At 40.3% G+C, this 12,355-nt stretch overlaps 1 protein-coding gene across 2 annotated transcripts in view; it reads left to right on the top strand.

Annotated features, from left to right (window-relative positions):
• The window catches only part of asxl2 (ASXL transcriptional regulator 2), a 39,676-nt gene that overhangs the window by 21,658 nt on the left and 5,663 nt on the right, over positions 1–12,355 (top strand). Inside the window, exons 2-11 of one of the 2 annotated variants that reach the window (XM_060934140.1) lie at positions 353–435; positions 2,234–2,342; positions 2,745–2,886; positions 9,697–9,815; positions 10,456–10,576; positions 10,788–10,928; positions 11,020–11,180; positions 11,340–11,436; positions 11,530–11,635; positions 11,732–12,344. In XM_060934140.1, coding sequence (XP_060790123.1) covers positions 353–435; positions 2,234–2,342; positions 2,745–2,886; positions 9,697–9,815; positions 10,456–10,576; positions 10,788–10,928; positions 11,020–11,180; positions 11,340–11,436; positions 11,530–11,635; positions 11,732–12,344 — 1,692 coding nt within the window. Of the gene's footprint in view, positions 1–352; positions 436–2,233; positions 2,343–2,744; positions 2,887–8,900; positions 9,037–9,696; positions 9,816–10,455; positions 10,577–10,787; positions 10,929–11,019; positions 11,181–11,339; positions 11,437–11,529; positions 11,636–11,731; positions 12,345–12,355 lie in introns of those variants that run through there. The other variant, XM_060934141.1, reaches the window with a different exon arrangement.

The following is a 12,355-nucleotide window of genomic DNA, read 5'->3' as shown; positions in this document are numbered from 1 at the left end:
TTACTAAGTGACGAGCAAAAGGCAAGACTTCACAGTTTCAAGTCTGTGTGCTTTATATATGGTGTAAGAAGGAAAAGAGCATGTTCAATGAGGAAGTATTTAAAATTCAGTGGAGGGAGCCTTCTGGTGGCATGGAGGAGAAGTGTCCCTGATAGACGTCCCAGTCATATTTGCCTCGTGAAATGTATAGTCTGCTGTGCAACTGTGAATGAAAAACTGTAAGCCTGGAAACGTAATCTGCTTGTTCCAGGTACCAGGGTTAGTGATTTGTTCACCTTTGCTGATATCTACAATATTGCAATTGTATTGTATTTGGGTTGCATTGTTTTGATTTCCCCTTTCGCCCCTCCAGGTGCTTGAGAAGTATCCAAACACACCGATGAGTCATAAAGAGATCCTGCAGGTGATTCAGCGAGAACGACTCAAGGAGATAAGGTGAGGTTAACATCTTCCAGTTTTATAATAGTTTTATCTCATTCACATTTTGTGTAGGCCAGATACATTTAGTGCATGCGCACGCGCGCACACACACACACACACACACTTCTAATTAATACATTTCTTTTTTGTTGCAATGATCCTTTTCTCTTCCAGAAGGTAAGATTATATGAGAGTTTATCCCCTTTTTTCTTATGCTAACTTCCATTTAGCAGGCATTTGCATGCTATTAACATCCCCTTATTGACAGCATGCAAAGGGCATTAAAACCCACTAAAGTCAGACTCACTGGCTGTAGCTCTCACATTAGTGCTTTTTCATGACAGCGACTAGAGGCAGAGTCACGATTATTCTGCCCTTGTGTTATGTTTGTTGGTTTTCCACCCCTGTCCTTCAGTCTTAGTCTGTACCTCTCAACCTTGAGCTTTTGTATCAAGACCTCTCAGGAAATCAGTATGGTTTGAAGAGAACACTATAAACTTCACAGTTGCCATTATGGTACAAAAGTCATTATTAACAGATTAAGTATTAAAGATGACTCATACGTCAGCTATGGCTTTTGTCTAGTGACATTTTTATTCAATACCTTTATGGGCATAATAATATTTTAATATTAAGTCATACATATCTAAGAAGGGGTGGTGTAGTGGTTAGCGCTGTCGCCTCACAGCAAGAAGGTCCTGGGTTCGAGCCCCGTGGCCGGCAGGGGCCCTTCTGCGTGGAGTTTGCATGTTCTCCCCGTGTCCGCGTGGGTTTCCTCCGGGTGCTCCGGTTTCCCCCACAGTCCAAAGACATGCAGGTTAGGTTAACTGGTGGCTCTAAATTGACCGTAGGTGTGAATGTGAGTGTGAATGGTTGTCTGTGTCTATGTGTCAGCCCTGTGATGACCTGGTGACTTGTCCAGGGTGTACCCCGCCTTTCGCCCGTAGTCAGCTGGGATAGGCTCCAGCTTGCCTGCGACCCTGTAGAACAGGATAAAGCGGCTAGAGATAATGAGATGAGATGAGACATATCTAAGAAGACAACAATACTGTCATAGACACATTATTATTATTATTATTTGCATGTTAGGTCTTATAAAAGTACAGGTATGCGTCGACTTACGATTGCGTTTGGTTACGACTGACCGGTCGTAAACCGATCTGGTCGTAAGTCGGCCTATGTTAAATGAACGTAAGTATATTGTGATGTGTAATGATATTGCAATCATCTTAAAGTCTTATTTTATCAACAATTTTCTTATTTCATTACCTTGGTTCATTATTTGGTTTAAGTCAAACACTGCATACTACAGGACAATTCGTTTAATATGTGCAAAACAAAAAATATGAAATACAGGTGTGAAAAATAGAAAACATTTTAGTTTGAAACATACCAAAATACAAATGTAAAACATAGCAAAATACAAAACTTAGTGACCGCTGGCATCACTGGTGCTTGGCTGTGGGTTGTCTATGTCATCATCAGCTGTTGCAGCGCTCGGGCTGGCAGGAGGATTTGCTCGTTTCATAAACCAGGAGCTGGGGCGGAAACTGTCGTACGCTCAGCTAGCTCAGCTGGGAAACACTTGCCAGTCATAACCAGACGGTCGTAAAGTCGATCAGTCGTAAGTTACATAGGTCGTAAGTCGATGACTACCTGTAATGCTTTCTTTTTTGCTGTTTGTGTGCGCTTATTGACCCAAAGCTGTAATCTGTACCTTCAAATGAATTCTACTTGAATTGAATGGAATTGTCTGTAATGCAATATATGTGCACAAATACTGTGTTACACTGTGCTATCTTATTGTATGCAGTGGTACTTCTCCCCTCGCCTGCCTCAACGCCATGCTCCACACAAACTCCCGGGGTGAGGAGGGGATATTCTACAAAGTCCCTGGTCGAATGGGAGTCTATACGTTGAAGGTGACTGTGCATAATATTGAAACCAAAACCTAAGTGTAGCTTTGAGAAGAAACTGCAGCATTCTTTGTTATGACAAAGGTTCCAAACAGGAAGATGTGTTACAACATAACGTGCTTAACCAGATCTTTCATAACCACTGGTGCAATGTTCATCGCTCGTTGTACGTGTGACTGTGCCATCGCACCACCCCATCAATTAGCTCGTGACAAAGCACGACTCAGACTGAAAACAAAGCCATTGTTGCCTTGATTGTGTTTGCTGTGGATGATCATCAGTAATGAGTGTTTATACAGAGTACACACACGCACTGTGTGATTAATCTGAAGTGAAGTACAGTGACTCATTAAGATAAACCAGCCTCTGACTTCTGTGCATTTGTATGCCTGTACACACTTTGAGCAGAAGGACATTGCGGATGTGGTGAAGGAGCTATCAGAGGAGGCTTCTGAAGATAGCAGTGATAACTTTTCTGACATGCGGAACACAGAAAACAACACCAGTGGCAGCAGCAAAGAAGGCAGTAGAGGAAGGTGGAAAAGAAGAGGTACATCATTATCTTATCTAACTAATGATTCCTAATTATAATGTCGACAGTCATGATCATGCAAATTAGTACAAATGCGAGGTATGGTCATGTTGCGCTAGCAGAACAGGCCTAATCCAACACCAAGGACAATATATGGGTTTTTGGAGAAGATTCTGTACCAGATAGAAAAACAAGATAGAAGGAACCAATGTACAACCCCGATTCCAAAAAAGTTGGGACACTCTGTAAAAGATCAGTAAAATCAGAATGCGATAATTTGCAAATCATGGAAACCCTATATTGCATTGAAAGTAGTAAAAAGACAGCATATCAAATGTTGAAACTGAAAAATTGTATTGTTTTTTGAAAAATATATGCTCATTTTGAATTTGATGTCAGCAACACGTTTCAGAAAACTTGGGACAGGGACAACAAAAGACTGAAAAAGTTGTGTAATGCTAAAAAAAAGTAATTTGGTTAATTGGCAACAGGTCAGTAACATGATTGGGTATAAAAAGAGCATCCCAGAGAGGCAGAGTCTCTCAGAAGTAAAGATGGGGAGGGGTTCACCGCTCTGTAAAAGACTGCATGGGCAAACAGTGCAACAATTTAAGAATAATGTTCCTCAATGTAAAATTGCAAAGAATTTGGGGATCACATCATCTGTGGTACATAATATCATTAAAAGATTCAGAGAATCTGGAGAAATCTCTGTATGCAAGAGACAAGGCTGAAAACTGACACTGGATGCCTGTGATCTTCAGGGCCTCAGGAGACACTGTATTAAAAGCAGACACGTGTCTGTAGTGGAAATCACTGGATGGGCTCAGGAACACTTCAGAAAACCATCATCTGTGAAAACAGTTCATTTCTGCATCCACAAATGCAAGTTAAAACTAGATATAAATAATATCCAGAAACACAGCTACCTTCTCTGGGCCTGAGCTCTTTTACGATGGACTGAGGTGAAGTGGAAAATTGTCCCGAGATCTGATGAATCGAAATCTGAAATTCTTTTTAGAAATCTTGGACATCACGTCCTCCAGGCTAAAAAGGAGAGGGATCATCCGGCTTGTTATCAGTGCACAGTTCAAAAGCCAGCATCTGTGATGGTATGAGGGTGCATTAATGTATGTGACATTGGGTAGCTTGCACATCTTGGAAGGCATCATGAATGCTGAATGATATATACATGTTTCAGAGCAGCATGCTGCCATCCAGACAAAATATTTTTCAGGGAAGGCCTTCCTTATTTCAGCAAGACAATACCAAACTGCTTTCTGCACATATTAAAACTGCATGGTTCTGTAGTAAAAGAGTCCGGGTGCTAAACTGGCCTGCCTGCAATCCAGACCTGTCTCCCATTTAAAACATTTGGCGCATTATGAAGCTCAAAATATGACAAAGGAGACCCGAACTGTTGAGCAACTGAAATTGTGTATCGTGCAAAAATGGGACAACATTTCTCTTTCAAAACTACAGCAATTGCTCTCCTCAGTTCCCAAACATTTACAGAGTGTTGTTAAAAGTAGAGGTGATGCAACACAGTGGTAGACATGCCCCTGTCCCAACTTTTTTGAAACGTGTTGCTGACATCAAATTCAAAATGAGCACATATTTTTCAAAAAAACAATACAATTTCTCAGTTTCAACATGTGAGCTGCTGTCTTTGTACTATTTTCAAAGAAATATAGGGTTTCCATGATTTGCAAATTATCACATTTTTGTTTTTATTTACAGTTTACACAGTGTCCCAACTTTTTTGGAATTGGGGTTGTACTTTCCCCTCTGAAATTATTGGTACAGCAAGGCCAGTTGGTTTTTCTTTTGGTATATGCTGAACACATTTGGTTTTCAGATCAAAAGATGAATATGAGATGATGGATTAGAGTTTCAGCTTTCATTTCCTGATATTTACATCTAAATGTGTTAAACAACTTAGAACATGACAACTTTGGTGGCAGATCATCCGATTTTTTAGGTGAGCAAAAGTATAGGAACAGAGTCTTAAAGTAAATAACACTAATTATTATATCCTCATTCACTGGATATGAGTAATCGCGCACTCTGATTGGCTACTCTACTACTAGGCTATCAGCTCATACCCATGAGTCGAGAAAAACAAAATGGCAGAGTGTTTTGCTGAACCAACCGAGGACGAAATAAAAACTCTACTCGAAAACAAAACCCCAAAAAATACAACAAAAAAAGCAACAAAACATGGAATAAAAGTATTTGATGGTAAGAACGTATCTTTTTTAAAATTTTTCAAGAATTATTATTATAGCATTTCTCACAAATTGCTACTGTCATTTCATTGGTTTGTTTACATTCTTTATCTTTAAGCATTAAAATTTGTTCAGTTTTTTTAGACTGGTTCAAAAGCTCAAAATAAAATAAAATTTTAATATTTTACTACGCACGTATGCAATTTGTCACGTGTCCACTAAGCGGAAATGATTTTGTCGAACGTTCTGTATCAACTTTTTATTTATTGAACTTGCAAAAAATAAAAATGCTCTGTTTCTCAAAATCCAGTGAATGTGGATAGAATAAGGCCGAATCCCATTTCACCCCTTGGACCTACCCCTTGGCCCATTTTGCGCGTTCACGTGAAGGGGTAGGGGTATCCCAATCCCAGTTAACGCGGAGGGGTAGGGGAAGGGGTAGGGCTTCTGTACCCCTCCAAACGGAGATTTTCCTGGAGCTGACTCCGAACGAAGGGGTTTGAGTGATTTCCCACAATGCCATGCGGATTTCAGAAAGATGGCGGTTCCCGCGGCGAAAGATTGTCATAAATGTATTTTCTCCATTATTTACGTGTTTTAAGTTGTTATCCAGAGGAAACACGCCGCTTGATTCGCTTTCGAGCTGAGAATGAGCAGCGATTTCTGAAATCCAAGCTGCTGCTAAAAAGCTTTGGGAGTGAGTATTGTTTTCGGTTGCTTGACTGCGTACGTTTTGTTCTGTTATTCTCGCTTTTATTGTTTACATGAGTGTTCTGACACCTCATTCTGTTGGATGTGGTGCACGAAGCGCCAAAGATATCCCATTCAGTGGTGTTAGTTAACAAATCACACCCTGCCAGCAGAGATTTCTGGTTCTGCCTCTGGCTCTGACTGTAGCGGCTGGTCGCAGCCAATGACGCATTTGGTCGCGTTTTGCTAACGTAAACGCTGACGGAGGTACGCGATGACGTATGCGATCGTTGAAGGGCTATCCCAATACGTAGGGGTTGAATTTCAAGCCCTATCCCTTGTAGCTCAGTTTCAAGGGGAAGGGCCAAGGGGGAGGGGGAGGGGTAGAAATTAGAATTGGGATTGGGCCTTAGTTATTCCACTCAATCTTGTCGTACATGGCTTATAGCCGACTTGGTGCTACGCTTCTCGTTGTCTATCAGCTCATGTACGACTCAGTTTCGTGGGATAACTGTTAAATATTTGGTTGTAGATCCCTTACTTGCAACAACTGCATCAAGCCAGCAACCCACTGACATCACCAAACTGTTGATTCTTCTTTTGTGATGTTTTCCAAACTTGTACCACAGCTTCTTTTAGTTGTTGTTTGTTTTGGGGGTTTCTTCCTTCAGTCCCTTCTTCAGGAGGTGAAATGCATGCTCAGTTGGGTTAATGTCTGGTGATTGACTCGGTCAGTCTAAAACCTTCTACTTTTTCCCCCAGATAAAGTCCTTTGTTGTGTTGGCAGTGTGTTTTGGTCATTGTCTTGCTGCATGATGAAGTTCCTCTCAACTAGATTGGATGCATTTCTCTGTCATGAGTGACATCATACATAAAGATTAGTGAGCCCATTCCAGAAGCAGCTGTGCAAGCCCAAGCCATGAAGCTACCTCCACCATGCTTGACCAATTAACTTGTATGTTTTGGATCATGAGCAGATCCTTTCTTTCTCCAAATTCTTTCCCTGCATTCCAAATTGTGATATTGGCAATGCCCAACGCTTGTGCAATGGTTCTGATTGATTTTCTCTCTTTTCTAAGTTTCAAAATGGCTTGCTTTTCCGTCATAGACAGCTCATTGGTCTTCAATAGAATAAATGTTCAAATGCAGTCCTCACAGATGAAACCCAGGGCTTAAACTATGAGTAGACATTCAGAGCTATTATTAATTGTTTAAGCAATCAGTCTAGCGGGGTGCACATGGGCAACAACAAACACCTGTCAGTCATCCATCCATCCATTATCTGTAGCCACTTATCCTGTTCTACAGGGTCGTAGGCAAGCTGGAGCCTATCCCAGCTGACTATGGGTGAGAGGCGGGGTACATCCTGGACAAGTCACCAGGTCATCACAGGGCTGACACGGAGACAAACAACCATTCACACTCACATTCACACCTACGCTCAATTTAGAGCCACCAATTAACCTAACCTGCATGTCGAAACTCACACAGACACGGGGAGAACATGCAAACTCCACACAGAAAGGCCCTCACTGGACGCTGGGCTCAAACCCAGGCCCTTCTTGCGGTGAGGCGACAGTGCTAACCACTACACCACCGTGTCCCCCCTGTCAGTCATATGCTGCAATATTTTCGATCACTTGAAAAACAAGTGGGTTCAAACAAAAGGTGCCATGTTCAGAGTAGTTTAACACATCTAGATGTAAATATCAGGAAATGAAAACTGAAATTCTGATCTATGTTCATCTTTTGATCTCAAACCCAAATCTGTTCAGTGTATAGCAAAAACTACAGAATTTGCCTTACCGTTCCAATACTTTCAGAGAGGACTGTATACCAAGTATAAAGGATTATTTTATATGGGTGGCAGATGCTAGAAAACATTCAGGCCCTTCTGTCCCTCTCTGATTATAGCCACGCCCCTGAATTCAGCTTAAGTTTGCAATTGGACATTGATTGCATTTCCCTGTAGTGCTGGTACGGTGGACTTCTCTTTACTAAGCTCACTCCACTGGCTTCCAGTAGCTGCCCACATCTGATTTAAAACACCTACAAAGTCTAAAAGGTTCAGTGCTACCTACATTAAAGCGCTTAACATACCCTGCTCTGCAGTGCCTCTCCGAGCTCTGCTTGATTTGACCCATCATCTCTCAGAGTACACGGAAGACATGTATAATGACCCTTCTTTGTCATGACACCCAGATAGTGGTATGAACTTCCCCTGGCTGTCCGAACAGCTGGCTCACTGGCTGTCTTCAAACGAAGGCAAAAGACCTAGCTCTTCACTACTATACCTGAATTAGTATCTATTATTTAAAAATAAAAAAAACCACACCTTGGCCTTTATTTTTTCCTTCTTCTTTTCATAATGTACTAACCTCCCCTGCAGGGTGTTTCAGACTGATATATTCTTACTCCCTGACCTAGTGAACTAGCATGTGTCGCTGATAGAGACTAGCACTTCTGTGAGTCACTTTGGATAAGGGCATCTTCTAAATGCCACAAATGTAATGTGTATGTAAATGAAATGCAGTGCAGCAGGGACTTGTATTCACTTCTGTTGTAAAGTCAGCATTTAATTCTTCAAAATGTAATCCCCCGATGATTGCTTTTCACTTTTTTGAGCGATGTAAGAACAATGCAACAAAGGTTTTGCTTTCCCAATCACAATCTGTGTTTTGCATTCCGCGCCCCCCCCCCCCCCCCCCCCCCCCCAGTGCCCAGTGTGATTTTCCATCTGGTACTGAATCTTCGCTGTCATTATTGTGTGTTTAGAGTTGACATGCACTTCTCAGGTCCCGCTTCTGATTGTGACGCAATGGACCAAAAGCTTTTCGCACTGAATTTATGTACTGTATAAGTCATAAAACAAATACCAATAGGGCACATTCTGACAATATGTACTCAGACTGTCTTACCATGTGAAACAGCGTTTATGTTTGTCACTTCACTGTAACTGCTTGATCTATAATTTTTGTGATTAGTACTTTGTAATTTATGTAGGCGGTATTTAAGCTGAGTTTTGTTTTTCCCTTTATGTTCCCATTAGTGACATAGATCAACACAGTCTTTAAACAGGAAATGTTTTTTTTCTGCAAAAAGAGACCACTTCCTCATCTTCATACTTACGAGAGATCTATAGACAGTTATTGAGCTAACAGAGTATCTCGCTCCATATATCCTGCAAAGGTTTATAAATACTATTGAACAATGCATTTTACCAAAGTTGGAGACAACTGTACAAAATACAGTAAGTGGAATATCTCTGTGTGTGCTTTGTAGAATGTAGTTGGAAACTTTTGATAAGGCAAGTACTGCAAAGAACAGGAAATAATCATCTGGATAGAAGTGTAGCAATCGTGTTTTTCAGCCAGATATATATATATATATATATATATATATATATATATATATATATATATATATATATATATATATATATATAATAATTTTTTTTTTCTTCCTGAATTCTCTCAATATTGCTCTTCAGTTTTCATATACCATATTTCTCATTGCTGGTTTTATATAGTTTCACTGCATTTTAAGAGCAGAATAAATAGATAATGTACAAGTGGTTGTAGTTTTATGTTTATAAAAGTACTTGATGCTTCTTAATCAGCATTATATTTTCTGGCTCTTTTTCAAAACGTCTAGGCAGATGTTCAAATGAATTGTACATTAGCGTTTTTTTCCAGAAGGGTGCAAAAATACTGATAAGAGCACAATGCACGTCTTAAATAATTGAAATTATAGCTCAGCACTTTTACAAGATAATTATCTGTTCCAAATTGGGTATTGTACATTTGAGTGGAAGTGACCTTAATTAACTCAGAGAGAGGAAAGTGTGGGCATGTTTGTGTGTACGCCTGCCAACTTGACAGTTGAAAGCAGCGTTCTTGTTATTTCTTAGGGCCAGCAAATCTGCAGTCACAGCCATCTTCCCCACAGTCTCGCTGCTCTTCTCCTTCAGTCTCCAGCAGCAAGCTCATCTCTTCATCCCAGAAACACAGCAAAAAAGCACTTAAGCAGGTGCATATAGCACTTCTTTCTGTGTACATGTTTGTTTAGTTGTTATATTATATACAGTACTGTGCGAAAGTCTTAGGCACCCTATTTTTTTTTTAGTACAAACTTTTTGTTATAGATTTTCATTTTATAACGTCTACATTATCGAGTCGGTATAAAAAGTTTAGATTTCTAAAAATTAGATTTCTTTAGTAAAGAAAGCAGCGTAGTACATAAGTACATAGTACTTTTCAGACAAAAATCATGATGAAGGCTGCTGGGTTTTGTTGCAAAAATAAGAAGCAAGTGGACAGTCAAAGTGTCCAGAAGAACTGAAGCTGGTTCTGGAAGATGCTCAGTAAAGCTTAGTTAATTTTTGTATAAAACTGCACTCATTCTACCTGCGAATACTATTTATTTTTCTACAAAAAACAAAGCATCATCACACCAAATATTGACTTTGTTTCATTTATTACTGTTTACTGCTCTTTATAGTATTTTTTTTTTAAATGTAGTAACATTTTGAAGGCATATTTGCTCTACAGCATGCAGTTGTTGAAGTTAACTATGTAATCTCATAACCTTGAATCATTGGATGAAATCTATCTAGCAACATAACAATATTGTCGATTTAAAAAAAAAACACTGCCTCCTGCATTTTAAGGCTCTGAAACAACAGCAGCAGAGGAATCAACGCCGTCAATGTGGGATCCCCACAGCCTCCAGCCCACGACTTCTACTTAAAACTGTTAAAAGTATTACTGATTCCGCAGCCTCCAAAACTGGTATGCTCTCGAATGCATTGTGTGTGTGTGTGTGTATATATATATATATATATATATATATATCATTTTTTTTTTTAAATGAACTATAATAAGTTGAGAAGATTACATTTGCACAAATATATTTTCAAATCCATATTCATTCACTGCATTTATATTATGATGTGTTATTCAGTTAAAATGTCTCATAAATCTCTGCTGCTGCTGGTTGTAGGCTGGGAACTAAAACAGTCGGAGCGTTGCCCTCCCAGTCCCCAGAACTCCACCTCTAGCTCCTCCTCCTCTGTTAAAGCAGACGCGTGCCACACCGTTGGTTCCCGGAAGATGTCTCAGCGTTCCAGTCGACTCAACGCCCGTAACTGTTTTCACTTTTGTTTTTTTTGTAATTTTTTTTGTTCATTGAATTATCTGCAATCATACGAACTGACAATTCTCATCCTTCTTAGGCCAGTTGAGACGAACTAAGTGTGAAATTGACGTGGAGACACCCGATTCCATCCTGGTCAACACTAATCTACGGGCCTTAATCAATAAACACACATTTTCCTTGTTGCCCCCAGAGTGTCAGCAGAAACTTCTGAAGCTACTGCCAGAGATTGACCAGCAGGTACGTGAACAGAGAAGCCATTGTTAGTGTAAACAATGGTGTTTACACCATTGCTGTGGTTGATGGTGGAAATAAAGGATGATAAATGGTCATTAAATTGCATAAAACAGAATATTATACTTTACTGCAATGACAGATTAGTATCATCCTGTATTCTAGTCATGCATGGATGGGCTCCTGAGAGTAACTAGTTCTGCTTTGAACAACGAGTTTTTCACATCTGCAGCACAGTCTTGGAAGGAGAGGCTAGCCGAAGGTAGGTTTCTTTCATAGCATTTATACATTAAAAAGCCCTTTTGTAAAATATGACCTTAATACTATGCATAGTGTAATGTGGTGTTTCCTGCAGGTGAATTCACCCCAGAGTTAAGACTGAGGATGCGGCAAGAAATTGAGAAAGAGAAGAAAGTGGAGCATTGGAAAGAGCACTTCTTTGAAAGTTTCTATGGAGAACAGTATGTGTGTCTGTTATACTAAGTGTGTATTTGTAGAAGCAGATCAAAGAGTATGAGAGGAGTGTAAAAATTATATCAAGCCCATTTTTATTCCAGGTCTGGATTAAGCCTTGAGGAATCCAGAGAGCTGACGGAGATTGAAAACACTTCTACGCCAGCTAAAGACTCATCCCAGCCTGAAAAAACAGAGTCTAGTCGAGAAGCACAGAAACCAAACCACACTGTTGAGGTCACCCACAAGGAGCTGAGATCCAGAGAGGTGAAAACATCAGTGTCTGTAAGCCATCCAGAACCGGAGTCCGTCCATGCTGACCCAGTCACAGAAAGTCATTCAGCTTCTGATGAGACATCTTCAAACGCAAACACTGCATCTGTGACACAGGAGGAAGCTACACCTGCTGCAGAGAAATTGGTGGAACCGTTAGCGTCGAGTGTAGATGAAAAGGTACAAGAGAGCAAGACTAATAGTCCAGCATCCTCTCAAGAACCTAGTTCTAAAAGAAAGGATACCATAGAGAGTGAGTCGATAAAAGTTAAAGAGGTTGTGTCACAAACATCTGACACTACTACTGAGTCACTGAAGCGGAAACTCTCAAGTGAACAAGAAGTAGCAGAGAAGAAACCTCGGGTTGAAGAAGGGTCGCCCCTACCCTCAACAGAAGGGTCACCGTCAACAACAACTGCACAACAGAAAGTGCCACCCCTTAAAGTAGGCTTCAC

Source organism: Neoarius graeffei, chromosome 11 (genome assembly GCF_027579695.1).
Source record: "Neoarius graeffei isolate fNeoGra1 chromosome 11, fNeoGra1.pri, whole genome shotgun sequence".
Classification (NCBI taxonomy): Eukaryota; Metazoa; Chordata; class Actinopteri; order Siluriformes; family Ariidae; genus Neoarius; species Neoarius graeffei.
The sequence above is the reverse complement of the archived record's forward strand: the minus strand, read 5'-3'. Positions and strand labels throughout refer to the sequence as shown.